This window comes from Pteropus vampyrus, unplaced genomic scaffold, assembly GCF_000151845.1.
Source record: "Pteropus vampyrus isolate Shadow unplaced genomic scaffold, Pvam_2.0 Scaffold366, whole genome shotgun sequence".
NCBI lineage: Eukaryota > Metazoa > Chordata > Mammalia > Chiroptera > Pteropodidae > Pteropus > Pteropus vampyrus.
In genome coordinates, this window is record NW_011889147.1 from 814,448 (window position 1) to 832,771 (window position 18,324).

General features: G+C 44.3%; 1 protein-coding gene across 3 annotated transcripts in view; it reads right to left on the bottom strand.

Moving 5' to 3' along the window:
* Positions 1–18,324, bottom strand: part of ST5 (suppression of tumorigenicity 5) — a 164,227-nt gene that overhangs the window by 33,654 nt on the left and 112,249 nt on the right. The window contains exons 2-3 of one of the 3 annotated variants that reach the window (XM_023522940.1): positions 13,141–13,245; positions 481–1,740 (exon numbers count right to left, since the gene is read on the bottom strand). In XM_023522940.1, coding sequence (XP_023378708.1) covers positions 481–1,740; positions 13,141–13,220 — 1,340 coding nt within the window. In that variant the 5' untranslated portion in view covers positions 13,221–13,245. Of the gene's footprint in view, positions 1–480; positions 1,741–13,140; positions 13,248–18,324 lie in introns of those variants that run through there. The other 2 variants (XM_011379577.1, XM_011379578.1) reach the window with 2 other exon arrangements.

Consider the following 18,324-nt stretch of genomic DNA (forward strand, 5'->3'; position numbering starts at 1 on the left):
GTTAAATGTGTCAATACTACAGTGTTAATGATAACATGCAATACTCAGATATTGCTGCACTCAAAGAAATAAAATTTTAATGCTGGCATTTCATGAGGCTAAGATCCTACTAATCTTCTAGGGATTGTCTATCTAAAAATAAGGTGGTCCTACCCTTCCCACAGAGGACTGACGAAGTTCCAACAGGGCTTGGAACATGGCCCAATCCTACTCCAAAGGCTTAAACCCAGGCAACGTCTTCAGTACCCCGCATTTGGAAGAAGCACTTTCACCCTCCCGCTCACATTTATGTATCCTTATCCTGCAAGAGCAGAAGAACAATCTCTTCTTCACCTAACTCCTGTTACCACCTAATAATTATTCGGTGCTTCAGAACTTAGAAAGCACTACTGACTGTGACCCACGACTATAATCTGCTTTTTCATCCTCCATTGAAAGCCACCGTGCCCAGCTAGAAGACACTAGAGGGGCACACATTACCTGCTCTGGGACTTGCGGTGACCACGCGTGTCCTTCTTGGGTCTCCGGGTGACTGGTGGGGCTGGGGTGGAGGGCAGGGGGGGTGGAGCAGCAGGTGTGGGCAAAGGAGGTAGACCATTGCTTGGCTTACTCTTGGGGTTCTTGTCAGCCTCATATTCAAAGGTGCGCTTGGGTTTGGGGACAGGATTCACAGCGGGATCAGGGGAACTCTTCGATGGCGAGAGCTGGGAGCTCGGGCTATTTCCAGGGGTCCCTGGCTTAGTGGAGCCACTGCCCTCCCTCTCCAGGGGTGGGCCTGCCTCCCCCCCAACTCCATCCACTCCTCCTGCCCGGCTGCCGGCGCTCACACTGGCACTCCCGGTCAGTTCCTCCAAGGTGCCCAAGGTCCCGGGCTTCCTTCTCCCTCGGTCTACACTGTAGCAGCTGCTGGGGAGCTGGGGAAGCCCCCGGCCTGGCTGCTCCTTCAGGGCCTGTTCAATTTTCTGGATGCGACTCAGCACTGCTGAGCTCTCTTTCCTGCTGCCATACCCCCTGAGAAGGGCACTGGGCTCACTCCGGCCTGGCCGTTTCTCCAGCCGGTAGAAAGAGTCCCGGACAGGGAGTGCCTCTCCCTCCTCCTCCGTCTCAGGGTAGGAACACTCAGAGAAGGTCCTGCTCATCCTCCGGAGGCCCTTGAAATCAAAGGTCTTTTCTGAGCTGCAGGGGGACGACACCACGCTGGGACAGCCCACACTGGGGCAGCCCTCACTGACTGCCCACTCACCCCCAGAGCCCTCCCGTTTCTCTCCACACATGCTCATTCTGGGTGAAGCCTCTCGGCGACCCTCCCATGCTGAAATCTTCTCCCGGATGCCCAGGGTGTGGGCACGGGTGCCAGTGCGGTTCTGAAAGACGCTCCGTGGGCCAGTTGCTGGCCCTAGGGATGGAGTGCTGTGGGCAAGGGGGAGGCAAGCGGCAACTCCCTCTACATTCTGGGCTGCCCCCTGGACATTCTCCTTCTGGTCCTCTCTCTTGCACAATGAAGGGCTTCCATCCAAATAACAAAAGCTGGTGGCCTTGAGGGGACAAACAGGTGGTGAAGTGTCTAAGGAGGACGCTTGAGGATTTGGGGGTGAAGGATCACGGGGGTGCCAGTCCTTGAGGAGCAGCCGGGAGCTGGAGCGGCTTGGGTACCTGCAGGCTGACGTTTCACTATCACTGAGGGGGTAGATGGGACTCCTTGGTGGGGAGAGAACTGGAGGTGGAGAGACTGACTGAGACCTAGGAGTGAAAAAAGAAAGGAAAAGAAGAGAAAATGGCAGTGAGTAGCCTGACAACCAGAGGCATCACGTTTTAATCTTAGAGAGCTCGGTATGTCCTTCCTACAAGACTCTTGAGCTAAAAGTACTCTATTGAAGTAATGCAACTTCAAAGCTGTCCTCAGGGAAAGAAACAGCTCCTTATGTACAACAGGCCAAACTCAATGGGCCTCTCCACCCAATTCATCCCCAGAGACACTGAGTAGTGTCTGGAACAGAAGCCAGTTCTATGACAGGGGAGAGCATCCCAGGAGTCAACATCTGCCAACTAAAGAACAGTTAAGACCAGTGGTGTACTGCTAAATGCTTCACGATCGGCTCTCTGGGCCAAAAGCATAGATATGTAGCATTTGCTGACTTCCACGGTCATCAAATCAAACAAACACCAGCCACTCACTCCCCAGCTTCAAATCCACATACAGATCTTAGCAAATATCGGAGAATAGTCCTAAATAAATGTTTTCACATAGATGAACTCACTGAATCTTCATAAAAACTATACTTTTTTTAACATTTATTATTATCGTCATATTACAAATCAAAAACACTCAAGTATAGAAAGGTTAAATATCTCTTCCAAGATCACTCAGCTGGTAAGCGGTGACACCAAGACATGAACTTACACTATACTATGTTGCCTCTAAAGAAGAAGCAATGGCCTCTGCCATCTTTGTGAAGATGGCAGGCCCCCAGACGTAGCTCAGCAGAAACCCCCACAGTACTGGGCACAGCCTTGTCTCGAATGCAGCATTTGTAGATATCAGAGGACCTCTTGGTCTTCCCTACTAGACCATGATTTCTTCCAGGTGGAGAGATGCATATTCAGTATCCAGAAGGTACTTAGTGAATGATGAACAAATAAGAAAAAAAAAGATAAAGGTGAGCTTACTGAAGAGAACCATGAGCGTACATCCTTTTCAGTATAGTTTTCTAGTCGTCTACTCAGGTAATCACTGTCAACTTTCAGGATTCTTCCCAGTTTTAGTTCAAAGACAGCAGGGTTTTGCCAAAACTGAATGCTACAAAGGCCTACCTGACCCTAATGTCATGGCCCTCAAAACGGGGCAGTCTGGTCTCACAAGCTCCAGAGTGCCGTGCCACCCATAGGATGGCAGCCAGCCGCCCCTGAGCCAGGCTGCTGTCACTGCTTGCTCACACACAGAAAACTGGAGCTCGGGTGAGTCAGGGATTGGCCAACAATCGCTATTGGGTCACAGCCTCTGGCTGCCCCCGATCAACAGGAAACCTCAACATGCTCAAGTTGTTTTTAAAAGGGCAAGTCAAACGAGAGCCTTCCAACGTGTACATGGGCACAGATGAGAAATTCAGTCTCTAGCCAATCCAATGACCAGAGACTCCGTTCAGCGGGGAGGTGTGAACAGAGTAAGCCTCAGCGCTCCCTAGGGTAGGCAGCGGCAGGGCAATGTGCCCAGCTTGAGCCTGGGGAGATCCCAACCTCCTCACAACTGAGAGAGGCCTTAGGTCCCTCACTTAGTTCACAGGATGAAGTAAAGGGATGTGAAAGGTCATCAGTCTAGCCCTGTAAGCCAACGACTGGACTACACAAAGGACTCTACATTTCAGTTATTCTTAGAGGACGACCTTATCATTTGTTTATTCATTCAGCAAATACTAAGTGAGCACCTACCATGTGCCAGGCCCTGCTCTCAGTGCTAGATATAAGAAAAAACAAGAGAGACAAAAGTTCATGTCCTCATGAAGCTTAAGTTCTAGTGGAAGATGATAGGCCCCCAATGAGACTCAATCTCTTAGGAAGCTTTTTCTGACTATGTATATCTTATCTCTTCATACATTTTGATATACACTTCCCTAGGGATGTGTTTCCTCAACCCCCAAGGTGAAACTTTACCAATCCATGAAGCCACTGTTACCAATTAGGGTGGGGGGCAGTGGCATGGCTCCTGTAAGCCGGGCAGAAAAAATGCTGATGACCCTTGGTCTGTCCAATGCTTTCAGAAAGAATAACTCTTAACTTCCCTTAGTAGTTCCAGCAGGGAAAATCCCAAGTTAAGAAATTCTCTCACTGCCTACCCTGCTTTAACTGAGGTTAAGTTTCTCTCCTCTCCTGAAAGATAAAACGGAGGAGACTGACCCTTTCCTTTAAAAGTCTAAGTTATCATATCATTGCTGATCTGAGGCCAGGAGCTGCAAGAGCACCTTGCCCAGCCTCCCCAATGCACTCCGGCAACTTGGGATGGCAAAAGGGGGCCTTGCCCATGCCGACCTGAGGCACAGGCATCCCTGGATTCATCACAGAGAAATCACAGAGAAGGCAGCATTCACTCACTCCAAGGTCCTAGGGATGAATTTGTAAACGATACAGATAAGACCCTGCCCTTCCCTCATAGGGCTGCAATTCTCACTTGAGGGAAGAACTCACTATTCCCTCTTCATCTTTATTAGGGATGTGGTCATGGGCAAAGCTACTCACTTTCTCTGAGCTCCCAGTTTCAATTCCTCAAAATTGTGCTAACTATAAAACAGGGCTGACATAATCGGCAAATGAGACTATGGGTGTGCAATGTTGTCATACCCTGTAACTTACCATGACTGTTAATTCATTAGTATTGAGTTTTTTGGCAGGTTGTCCTAGACTGGTTGTTCTCAATAGGGTAAGAACATCAAGTCCCTGGGGTTCAAGTTTCAGCATAACCACTGAAAAGTTACTGACTTTGAGCAAATAACCTTCTCTCTCTAAATTCCAATTTCCTTGTGTATAAAATGAAGGTTAAAGGAACACATATCTCAGAAGATTGCTGTAAGGAACAGAGACAATACACAATAAGTGCTGAGCTCAGTGGCTAACATATAGTACTGAATCTTAGCTTGATAATTACTAATATTAACAAGAAGCTTACTATTCAGAATAATCACTCGGCGAACTTCTTCCAACAGCTTACCTCTCTGTCCTTGGGTTCTAAATATTCAGGGTAGGACGGGAAGGGAATAAATTAAATATGGCCATAAATTCTTTGCAGCTCATGCTATCAAAAGGTGGAATCTATTTTTCTGCCCCTTGAATCTACACTGATTTTGTGATTTGCTTTGACCAACAGAATGTGATGAAAATAAAGGTGTCCGAGTTCCAAACTTCAGGTCTTAAGAGGCCTTGCAGTTTCCTCCTTCACAATTAGGAATGCTGCCCTAAGTATGTCACGTAAGAAAGCCGGTCTGGTCTTTTGGAGGATGAGAGGCCATGTGGAGCGTAACCAAGGCAGCTCAGCCAACAGCCAGTCACCACGTGAGCCTGACATGTGAGTGAGGTCATCCTGGACCCAAACGAACCTAGCTAGATGAGCAAGCCTGGGGGAAATCAGTAGAGGAACTGCACAGTGAATGCACAGAAATAATAAATTGTCCTGTTAAGGTGGTTTGTTATAATGCAATAGTAAAATGATGCAGGTGGGAAAGGCCAGGCTTGTGTATAATTGGCTTGCCCTATCCCAATGCAGAACCACTGCCCTGGGCCTTTCATCCCCATGCCTCTCTCTTCCACTTCCTATCCACACCTGGGCTGCGTGCCTTCTCACATGGTCTCATTCCCATGCCGCTTTATGCTTCCTTCACCCCTCACTTTTAGTGCTGCATGTATTTCCAACTCATTCCACGAAGAGAAGAAAAGGTCCAGATTTGTTCTTTTTCCCCTCCTTCAAGCATCTGAATCCAGCATCCTCCCCACAAACACTGATCTACCTAATGACTAAGTCCTGCCAATTCTACATCCTTCACATCTCTCAGATCTGTCCCCCTCCTTGCCACTCCCACTGCTCCTGCTACTCCCTTGGTTCAGATCTCATCTTTCACTGGACTATTAAATCTTAACTTACCTCTCTGAATCTACAGAATGAAGTGCAAATGCACTTGCATGAATGACATGGAAGGCCCCACCATGATCTGGTCACTGCCTGTTTTCCTTTGTCATCTCATACTGTCTTTTCCTTAATACAAGCCTGCATCCCTCCCTTAGCTACATCAAACTCCTTGCTTTTCGTCCCTCTAAGCTGTTGCACATTCTGCTTCCTTTGTCTGGAATGTTGGCCTAGCATATCTCTGCAGCTCCTCTAATGAATCTCTCAACTGTACCCCTCTCTCAAGGTGGAGATGGCCAATTTTTGATGCCTGCATGGGGCCTGGGAAAATGGCTATTATAGTTCCTGTAACACTTCATTGGGCTGTATTGTTTCCTCAGCTGCCTCCCACTTCCTAGACAATGAGTGGACCTACTTGAAGGTGGTGACAGTGTCTTGTTCTTTGCACTGCATCTAGAATTTAGTAGGAATTAATATATTTGTGTTGAATGACAAAATGAATGAGTAAAAAACAAATGGCTAAAACCTAGGTTTCCTTGTGCCTGTTCAGACCATTGCTGAGACCTCCCTGACTCTTTGTTGTGCCCTCGGACCTGAGGAACAACACAAAAAGGTACACGAAGCACTTAGAACAGCCCAGCATCACTATCGGGCCCCAAAGCCCTTTCCCATAAGGCAAAACTCATCAACTAGACCAAGATTCTACAGACCTGGGTTCTCCTCTGGTCCGGGTTCCACCACTTCCTGGGTTTGCTGTGCTCGTGGGCAAGTCATCTAAAAAGTCCCTGGGCCTCACTTGCTCTGAGTACCCTAACATACTAGCTGGGTAACTAAGATGCTATAAATTTTTAAAGTGTTTGAGCACCATATATAGTTCCATGAAGGTAGAAGAAATACGAAAGGAAAGTAATTACAAAGTGGCTAAAAGACACCTAAGACTCTACTCTCTTACCATCTCTTGCTCTTTATTCTAAAATTCCAGAGCATGCCCCTAGGGAGACAGAAACTGTGAAACTGGGCATTTGTGCCGCTGCCTTGTCAGCAGGCAGCCAGTTATGCTGCTCAGCACAGGCGTGGATGCCAACACTACAGCATATGACTGGCCAAAATCAACATTTCAGGAGAGGGAGCAAGATAAACAGATAAAAGGAGAACAGAGGAGAAAGGAGGGAGAATGTAAAGGAAATTTAAAAGAAACAGAGGAGCACAAACACTCACGCCCAGACAAATGTATAAGATAGGCGGGTAGGAGAGAAAAGGTATGAACTAAGGTATGGAAAGAGAAACAAATTTAAAGAGAAAGTTCTATGTGTGTGTATTGGGGTGGGGGGAGGGTAAGGGAGAGAGAGAAAGGAAGAGGGTGGTGGGGAGAAGGGAGAGGGAGAGAGGGAGAGGAATTAAAGTGTAAAACACTGACCTTCCCTCTGGTTTTATTTCACAAGAACATGACCCAACCCCTTGGTTAGTGACCTGGGCCACTGTCAAGTAACAAAGCAGGAAGCATTCGTGGTTAGGGACGCCCCATATATTTTTAAGTGCACCCAGGGACTTTTTTTTGGAAGAAAGGCTATCTTTAATCCTTGATGACAAGACAGTTCTGAACTCAACATGTTCTAGCTGCAAGGCTATCAGGAAGAGGACCAAGTTGAGGCCAGCTTGAGAAGGTTCCTGAGAGTCCAGGAAATAGCCCAGGGGCATCAAGATGGTCTGCGGGTGTCATAAAGGGAGCCTGTCTACAGGTTAAGGTAATACTGGGCCCAGCTTCCAATATGCTTAGTCCCTACTAAGCAGCTGTCTAGCCTGCTTCCAAATGAAACTGCCTGGGAGTTGGCCATTCACCATACTAGGCTGCTCAACTAAGGTGGGCCCTATTGGCTCAGTGGGCATCAACATCCTTTCACTACTCTGTGACTGCCCCACCTTTGGCATTCTCACTGTACTCCCCCAAGGCTATCCTCTGAGGCACCCAAGAGGAGAAAAGGGAGAAAGGCTGCCTGAATCCTCTATCAGCAGGTCCAAAAATTTGTTCCTGAGGCCAGAGGCTCAGCTCAATAACTTCTACTCTGGGACAGTCCTGATATAAAGCCAAAGGACAGGGTGACGCTCACAGCTTGGCCTTCCTGCTTCCAAAGCAACCACATCTTGAATGGCTGGAAAGCTGCAACAAGGTCCAGGACAGCCTCATCCTTCAAGGTGGGCTGCAGCAGGGCCACCATTGACAGAGACTCTTGAGGTCAACCACAGCTGAGTCAAGGTAAGTAGAATCGTAGCTAAATAGGGTCGGAACTGTAACTGAGCCACCTTTTCACCTCCAGAAAGCTCATCTAAGAATTTACCAAAGTTTTACCTGCCTGCCCCTGAGCTGATTTCTAGGGAAGCACAAAGAGGACTGGTGAGCTCTTGGGTGGGAACCCCAAGTCTTCGAAGAAGTAGCAGCAATGAACATATAGAATTTACAAGATAAATGCCCTCTCTGAGGCAGGTAAAATATGATGCCTTATAGGAATATCCCTAATGCCCTAGTCCAATAAAAATAGGACTGCTATATAAAGCAGAACCAGGCACTGTGCAAAGCCGAGAGGGAGAGAGATGCAGGTCCAGGAAACCATGCTAAAAGTACTTATGATAGTCTTAAAAACTGGTCTCAAAAGTCTTTGACATGTTTCCTGTCAAAATGACCTTCCTCTTAAATCTAGGCTCTATGACTGTTTGACCTGTAGAAGACAGATGAAATGAATCTGTACCACTTTTCAGGCCCAGGACTCAAGAAACCAGCAGCTTCCACTTCCTGTCTCCCATGCTATGAGGAAGTCCAGGCCACGTGGAGAAGGCACATGTAGGTGCTGTGACAGTCCCAGCTGAGGTCCCAGCAATAAGCAGCATCAACTCCCAGACACGTGAGGGAAGACACCGGCAGGTGATACCAGTCCCTAGCCACTGAGTCACCCAAATCTTGAAGTCTTTCCAGCCAAGGTCCCAGACAACTGTAGAGCAGGGACTAGCCAGCCATCCTGGGGTGCTCTATAGAATTCCTAATCCACAGAGTGTCTGAGAGCGTAACAAAATGGTTGTTTTATACCATAAAATTTAGGGTACTTATGTAGTGGTAGATAACTGTAACAGATTTTGGTACCTAGAAGTGGACTTCTGTTGAAACAGAATCCTAAAACAATGAGTTTGGAGCTGAGTGACAGGCTGTCAAGTGGGGCTTGAGAGAAAATAAGAAAAATGTTCTTGGAAGCTAGAGGAGAGAAGACCATTGTAATGATAAAAAGTTTGGTAATTCTGTCACCTGGGGTAACACGGAAAATAGAAAACATACCTAACAAATTAGATGAACTAGCTAAAGATATTTCCAGGCAGAGTGATGAAGGTGCCATTTGACTTATGCTAGCTGCCTATGGTGAAAAAGAAAAGAGATGAGTCTAAAGCAGAACTGTTCAGTTTTCAAGCAAAATTTAAAGAAAATATAAATGGGCTTTCTGGGCTACAAAATAAAATTGTTAAATTCTCAGTCTTTCTAGACAGGAAAAATTTCTCAAATTAAGAAACGGCTTCCAGATTATGATGACAGTTTGTGTGTGTGTGTGTGTGTGTGTGTGTGTGTAAACTTATCAAACTGTACACTTTAATTTACACAGTTTATTTATCCCTTTAATTATCCCTCAAGAAAAAAATCTAGAGTGATACTGAAAGATCTGTTGTCAAGGCCTAAATGAAACAAGACTGCATGAGCTCTAAGATTCTTTTTCAGCTCTGCCTTTCTAAGAGTTTGTGGATTGAATGGAAAGAGAGTCCAAAGTTAACAAGACCCACTAGGAAAGTACTACGAGGACTCAAATAGTAGAGCAGCCTAAGCTCTAAGAAGCTGATCTCCCAAGCATCTAATTAACTGGTCAACAAATAGTTACTGTTTTCTACGTATTAGGCATTGTTCTAGGCTCAGGGAAGATGAAAAGAAATCAAAGTTCTTGACCCCAAGAAGTCTACATTTTCCCAGATACCCAAATTTCCCACACCTGCATCCAGAGGCAAGGTTTCCAAACATATTACTGATGACCCGCACTTCCAAGTCTCAATGACTCAGGTGTTGAATTTTCAGAATGAAGAAGCTGTTGAGAGCAGCAGGCATGACAAGTCTTCTGAGAAAAGCCCCTACTGCCCACCAGGCCTTACAACACAACCGAAATCTCCTGAGAGCAACGAGTGTCAAAGTTCACCCATCTAGGTGGCTGAGTTAGCTCTAAACATAACCCTTCTTTGTTTGCAGGTCACCAAGCTGCTTCTTTAGTCCCGCCCCCACTCATTGACAGACACCAGAAAAAGCATAAAGCCTGACCTGTGGAACTCAGAGGAGCTTTGAGAATCTCACCCTCCCACCTCCAGATTTGGTTACAGCCAAATCTTATGAGCTGGAGTAGAAAATGCCTGTGGGGTGGGGGTGGGGTGGGGGATGGGGGGAATGGGATGTATCTGGAAACCAAAGGTAAAACCCCATTAACAAAGAGAAAGGGAAACCTCTCCAGAAGACCAAAACAGCAAAGAACACAACTTTGGTGGTCAAATGAAAAGGCTTAGATTTCCTCCCCCTATGTACGTATCTTGCCAAATCAAAACTGGGCTACAAAGGAAAAGGAAGATATAAATTAGCAAAACACTCATAAAAACCTAATAATGGAATGGAATTCAGGACCTTTAACCCATATTGGCTTAGTGGTAGCATTAGGTGAAGGATACAGCCTTGCAAATGCATATCTTGACAGTTCCACAGGGTCCCATTTACCCTTCCCCACCAGTTTTCCATGCTTCAGAGTATACTCTGCCCCTTTAGCATCACCGGGTTCCTCTGCCTCCATGTGGATGATGTGGAGATCCCCAAAGCAGCCAGAGAGTCAAAGGCCCAGTTTTCCAAGGCCCTAGCACCCAGCACTCCTCAACCAAAGTCTGGTCACACCACAGAGTCTTTCCCCCACTGGGACTCCTGGGCTGGCAATGATAAAAGGGCCCCGGGTCACTGCCCAACATCTTTTGAAAGGTCAGACTAACAAATTCAGGTCCCAAGGTCATCAATCCAAGTTGTAAATGCCGTGAAGAAAGAGAATGGATCATCCCTCTTTGTCCCCTACTGTTCACCACAGAGCCTGGCATCTAGGAGGAGAGCCCTCAGAGTTCAATGACGATAACTTCTACCTGAACTGCTCTACTCAGCCCAAAGAATACTCCCCAGATGAGACTGGGGGTGAAGGTGGCCAGAGAGAACCACCGGGTGACAATTTAGAAAATAACATCTGTAATCCACTGGTAGCCTCTGAGAGAAGGGTGTAGTTCGCCCCAGAGGCCTGTGACTGCATGCCAAAAGCCCAGGAAAGAAGGGAGGGAGGGAAGCAGAAATGTAGCAGGAAGGAAGGGAAGTCAAGACTTTGAAGGAAGGCTAGAAAAATGCTTTTTTTAGGCACATCAGAGACTCAGATATTTACAAACACCATCCATCATATTGTGATGGCAAGCATGCTAGGAAGCTAAAAAGCAGTTTCTAAAAATGTTTGAAACATGTACATATATATTCCAAATAGAAACTGGGGAACCTGTCAGCAGTCTTAATTCTGCTTTGTGACTGATATAAAAATGCATTTCCCACCCTCTCCCCTCACCCTACATAGTGGAAATTAGAAGAAAAAATGAATACTTACAGGAATTAAGGATGTTGGGTATGGAAATTTCTAATTCAGGTTCTAAATATACGATTTCCTTAAAATTAAAAGTAAAACCATATGATCACATAGAATGCTTATTTCACCCTTACCGTCTCACATACAGGAAACGGGAACCTTACCCCCCAGTCCCCATCTTTCACCAGGCTGGTGAGAGGCCAGAGAAGCTGCTTCCCCAGAAGCAGACAATGGGAGACAAGGACCTTAAGATCTAGACCTGTTTCTGCCTTGGCTACCACATGTCCCTGTTTTACCCAAGAAGTTGGCAATCCCTGCCCTTCTCAGCCACACCTAGTTCAGGGAAGCAAGCATGCGAGCAACTCCAGTCTAGGTTAGAGAAGGTGTGTGCGTAGGGGGCAAGAGTGTTCTTGCTGGTCTTTTTGCCACAAAGTAGATATACAATTTGTTTGTCTAAGTATGAAGCTCTTATATACTTAACATATCAGAACCTACCAACCTCTGTTCCTTCAGTTGGTACAGTCTACCCAGACCCTTTCCACGGGGACCAAATCCTGCATATGTGGTGTAGGGAACTCCTCTCCTGCCTCATATGTGCCAGTCACTCCCCAGGAGCACCCCATCCTACCAACCATATCTGCATTCCAGCTTTGAATGAATCAAACATCTACCACCACCTCTGGCCAGACCGGACTGTGCCACATCCCACTGGGCTCAGCCTGGCGCTGCACAGCCCAGACATCTAGGAAGCTGAGCATCCCCTACTCACCTGCTCAGCCCTATCCCAGTCTAAAGCTGAGCATCCTTCTCACAGCTATCCATTCTAGTGGCTGAGGCCCCAAAAGCCAAACTTGTCTATCTGAGATTTAGCAGAAGGGGCTACGAAAGGTATGCGGCTTTAATAAAAGAGCCTGGAGGTTCTTCTAGGACATCAGCTATCAGCCTTGGCCAAGACCTGAAAAGCCCAGGGGAGAGCTATACATCTACCTGCCAGCTCTGGAAGCTTTTATCCTATCACAGGAAGGGAGCCAACATTTACTGAGTGTCTTTATGCCAGATACTATGCTAAGCACTGACATATATTACCTCGTTTAATCCTCACAGTAACTCTGTGAGATAAGTACTACTATAATTTTACAGACAAGAAACCAAGATTTTAGAGAGCATTAAAAAAACCCTGATATCGCACTATCTGGTAAGTGGTTAGAACTTGGATTTGAAGCCAATTCTCAATGATTCCAAAACCCATAGTTTTTCTATGGTCCTACATTCCCACTTTCAAAAAGAAGACAAAACCAGCAAAGTGGATTACAGGTTACACTGACTAAAATTCTCCCAAGCTGCCTTGTTTGCAGCTCAGGTTAAATTCTTAGAAAACTAAACTTCTGCTTGGAACTTGTACTCATATGCATTACTGCTTCCCCACCTCTACCCACAATGTGGTCAGCCTTTTCTACTATAGCTCAGGCACAGCCTAGCTCAGGCATAGTCCCCAAGCTGTCCCCATCTTGGGAAAAAAATACAGCCAAAAGAACATCAGCTGCTTCTTGCTGGCTCTGTTCCTACAGCTTTAGGCTCCTCCAATAGCACAAAGCAATGTTTGTTTTAGGGATCCTCTTTGCTCTCTTTTATGGAGACTTACAGAACTGGAAAATGGTGTACATACATATTAGAGACAACTTTTGCTTCACGGTCAGCATGAGCTGGGCCCAGATCATTTCATTTATGTGGATGACTGTCAGAGTCATGATGATACTCATTTACGTTTTGGCAGGGATCTTACCCAGGACCCAGGCCATTTGGCTGTCCCTGTACATCAGCCTCCAGTGATCCCCATTCACCCAGTAGCACTCCCCTACTCACCTGCTCAGAGTCCCTCGAGGGGCCTTAGTGCCTCCAGCTCCGTGGGTGATGCTGGAATTCTTGTTGGCAGTCATGGTCATTTCGGCTCTCTGCAAACCCAGAGCCCTGCAAAGAAGACAAGGCCTATAAGCCAAGTTTCCACGGGCAGCCAAAAGCACCTCAAACATTTCCAGATGACCTCCAAAACTGCCAAGAGGGTTTCTGTGGCGGGTGGTAGGAACCACTTTCCCACATGTATTTAATTCCACATATTATAGCTTAAGAGCCTCAAGGGACCCCTGATGTGGGTTGGAAAAAGAGTCTGTGAGCTAACAGATAGCTTATCTGTCCACAGAAATAAACTCCATTTCCATTCTACTTCTCATTTCTTAAGTTAGAGTGTCCCAAATTTCCAGCATGTCCCACAGCCTTTATAAATTTTACCATATCTGCATACCTCCTGAACAACTATTTTTTCAATATCGTTCTTGAATCAACTTGAAACTGACTTGCTTTTCTTAAAATATTTAACCTTGTTCTAAATAATTAATCATTCGTTCATTCAACAAATATTAACTGAGCACCATGTCCCAGGCATTGCCATCTAGCACAGAATGAGACAAAAGTCTCTGCCCTTATGAAATTTACATCCTAGTGAGGAGAAACAGACAATAAACATATACATGTCGCACGTATGTGATACATAAGTGTAATCTGGTTTATAATATGGATGGTGATGATAAATGGCATGTAGAAAAAAATGAAGCAAGGTAGAGGAAAAGTGAAGGTCTATTATTTTAAATTAAATGTTCACAGAAGAACATTCTGATAAAGTGACACTTGAGCCAACGCCAAAAAATCATGAGCTATCATATTTTTTCTAATGCCCATTAGACTAAAATTAATATATATTAAGGTATTTAGGTACTTAAAAATGAAAAATGTCCATTCATGTATCATATGGAGTTAGCAAACATATCACCATTACTTAGGGGAGATTATTTTATGCTAAAATAATGAAAAGAAGAAAAAGGTTACCACTTAAGGGTACATCTAGATTGGAAAGGAAGAAGTAAAATTATCTCTTATTTGCAGATGTTATAATCTTGTATGTAGAAAATCCTAAGGATTTCACTAAAAAACTCTTAAACTAATATATAAAGTCAAGCAAGTTTTTTAAGATACAGAGTAATATTTCTTTTTATTATGGTGACATTGGTTAATGAAATCCAGTAAGTTTCAAGTGTACAGTTCAATAGTAAGTCATATATATGTTGCATTGTGTGTTCACTGCCCATAGTTAGATTTCTTTCTGTTACCACATATTTGACCCCTTTTACCCTAGCTACCTCCCCTCTCTTTCTCTTCCCTCTGGTAACCACTAGTCTACTCTCCATGTTCATGAGTCTCTGCTTGTCATGTTTGTTTGCTGCTTTCAGATTTATATCCCACCAGAGTAATATTTTTAAAAACTAATTTGATTTCTATGCACTAGCAGTGATCAGGAAATAAAATCAAGGAAAAAAAAATTAACAATAGCAGCAAAAAGAATAAACAACTTAGGAATAAATTTAACAAAAGAAGTGCAAGACTTGTACACTACAAACTACAGAACATCACTGAAGGAAATTAAAGAACATATAAATAAATAGAAAGACATCCCATTTTCATGGATCACAAAATTCAAAATTGTTAAGTTGGCAATATCCACCAAATTGATCTGAAGAGTGAACAGAATACCCATCAACTGCAGAAACTGACAAGGTGATCCCAAAATTTTATGCCAATGCAAGGGACCCACAGCAGTCAAAACAATCTTGAAAAAGAAGAATAAAGTTGGAGGACTCACTCAGACTTAACAATTTCAAAACACTGCAAAGAGACAGTAATCAAGACTATTATGTATAGGTATTAGAATAGAAATAGAGATCAATAGAATAGAATTGAGAGTCCAGAAATAAACCCATACATTTATGAACTGATTTTCAAAAAAAAAATGCCAGGACAATTCAATAGGGAAAGAAGAGCCTTTTCAATAAACGTGCTAGGACAACTGGATATTCATATGTACAAGAATAAAGTAGGCCACTTATCTCATACCATTCCAAAAATTGAGTAAAAATGGATGATACGCCTAACCATAAGAGTTAAAACTACGAAAGCAAAGCCTAGAAGAAAACATTGAGGTAAATCTTTGTGATACCTGATTAGGCAATGGTTTCTTAGCTATGACACCAAAAGTACAAGCAACAACAATAAAAAAGACATAAACTATATTACGTCAAAATAAAAAAACCTTTGTGCTATTAAAAAATACCATCAAGAAAGTAAAAAAAAAAAAGAAAAAAAAGACACCTGCATAATGGGAGAAATTATCTACAAATCATGTATATGCTAAGGAATTTGTGTCCAGAATATATAAAGAACTCTTACAACTCAGTAACAGAAAGACAAACAACCCAATTAAAAAAGCAGATACAGAATTTAAATACACATTTCTCCAAAGAAATAAAATTGGCCAGTAAGCACATGAAACAATGTTGAACATCATTAGGGTAATACAAATCAAAACCACAATGAGGTATCACTTCACACCCGCTCGGATGGCTATAATCAAAGACAGACACAAACAAGTACTAGTGAGGCTGTGGAGAAACTGGAACCTTTATTCATTGCTAGTGGGAAAGTAAAAATGGTGTAGCCACTCTGGAAAACAGTTTGGAAGTTCCTCCAAAAGTTACACACAGAGTTACGATATGACCCATCGTGATCTGCTCCTAGGTATATATCCTAGAGAAATAAAAATGTTATGTCAACACAAGTACTTGTACACTCTAATGTTCATAACAGCATTACTCATAATACTCAAAAAGTGGAAACAACCCAAATGTCCACCAATGAACAAACACATAAACAAAATGGGGTATATTCATACACTGGATTATTATCCACATATAAAAACGAATAAAGCACATTGATACATTATACATTCTACAACATGGATGATCCCCGACATTTTTTAAATGTCCAGAATAAGGCAAATATATAGAGACAGAAAGTAAATTAGTGGTTGCAAAGGGTTGCGTTAAGGATAGAAGAATGGGGAGTGACTGCAATGAGTGTAAGCGTTTCTTTTTGGGGTGAAAAAAAGTTCTGGAATTAGATAATGGTGATGGTCGCATAACTCTGTGAATATATTAAAAACGGTTGAATTATATACTTAATATGGGTGAATTTTATGGCATGTGAATATCTCAGTATAGATGTTAAAATAAAACTTAAGGACGAAACAAACTTTTTTCAAGTGCCTCTGGAGAGTGGATGTGAGCGACAACCACTGTGAATGTGCACCCTTGGCCTGGGCCGACACCACCTCCTAGAAGCTGAACGAGTCAGGAACAACAGTTCTCTTGTTCTGACTGGCATTCTCATCACACTGATCAAAATGAAGTATAACTGGATGTGAAAGTTAAACATATGTATTTATGGCCACTTATGAGCTTAATCCTGGAGGTCATCTAATTATTACCATGGTGCCAATGAGTGATTGGTCTTGACTGACAATAAGCTAAACTCTAATTCTTGATATTATGGATAGTTCAACATGAAATGCACCACCTCTAATTTCTTTAACTTCATGGACGCTCTCGGGGTTGTTTTTGGTGATGGTGGTAGTGGGTGGAGTTGGAAAAGGAGGACACAGCCAGTAGGCGTAAGGGTGATTATCTGATGGTGACAGAAATGAAACATCCCTCCAAGGTGAAAACTACAGATGCTCTAGGAAAAAGGAAACCAAAACTGAGCCTCACTTTTGCCCTTCATAAAGTGGAGAAAAGCCATCCCTACCTGTTGGGAAAAAAGTGTTTATAAACTTAAGTATGCAGCTAGTGATTGTGCTGATGGTGATGGTGACAAGTAGGAGGAAGAGGAGAAGTCAACCCTGCCATCAGAGCATCTACGCACACTAGCTCTGGTGAGATATTTCTTTACCTGCACCAGCCCAGTGCCAAGTTAAGCGTTTGGTATATGGCTGGGTGTGCAACAGAAGGAAGGGAGAGAAGTGACAGCTTCTGGAAGCCTTCCCAGGCCAGTTCTCAGGATCCTTAGGGAGCACAGTGCTACCAGGAATCAATGTGCTAAGTAGCAGCTTCCAACTGTGCCCATGGCAACAACAGTCGCAACAACCATCATAACCCATCAAAACAACACCGGACATGCTCTAACAGCTCCAGGGCAGGCTCTCAGGGAATGGGCAGAAGACGTGTGAAAAGATCCAGAAACTGAAATATATTAAAAGAACATAATGAAAAATATTTTCCTTCTTTCCCTGAACTCCTGCCCTAAGGAGAGTGAACCCACTGCTCTGAAACGTTATTACGTAGTCAAATATGAGAACAGAACCAACTTAGTAAGAAGGAAAAATATAGATGACTCTGACATTTGCCTGGGCCAAGAAGAAAAATCCTGTGAAGATGTAACCAAAAGAGGAGTGAATCAAAATCACTAACCAGGCCCATGGCAGGGACCTTTGGTCACCCTTCTGTAAGAGCATGGTTGCTATTCTCAGAAGTGGCCTAGGCATTAAGGCATCTCAGGCAGGCACTGCTGAGGACCCCAGAAGGGCCCAATACGTCAGAAGACCAGACGAAAAATATATTCTTCTTATGGTCCTCCCTCCCCCCTGCTAGCTCTAGGCCAGGTCTATCAGGGCCAGGAAAGCATCTAGGAGGGGCAGAAGACGTGTGAAAAGGAATTGAACACCAGGCTAACTAACTCTTTACGCCTGAAGCTCAGACGTGAGCACTCTGCATGGCTGGCTCCCTGGGGGACGCTGCTTCCCCCAGGGCCATCAGCACAACCCCAGGCTCTCATCCATGCTCATCTATGCCTGACACCTCCGCCAATCAAGATGCAAGGAGAGAAGATGCTCCCAAGCAGAGGAAACACCCACTGGGAATGGAGTGGGGAAGCAAAGGGGATGAGAGACTGTTTCACTAGTTCCCAGGCCCAACGATGGCAAAGGCCAGGCAGACACTGAATGTTTGGAAATGAAACTGTTCCATTAGCATCTACCAGCAATCACGAGTTGCTCAAAAACCCAGCTCTGACAAATGATAAACAACTATCTGAAGAGTTACCATACAGAGAAAGGAACATAATAAAGGACCTCTAGAACTCTTCTACAAACTCTGCATTGAGACAGAG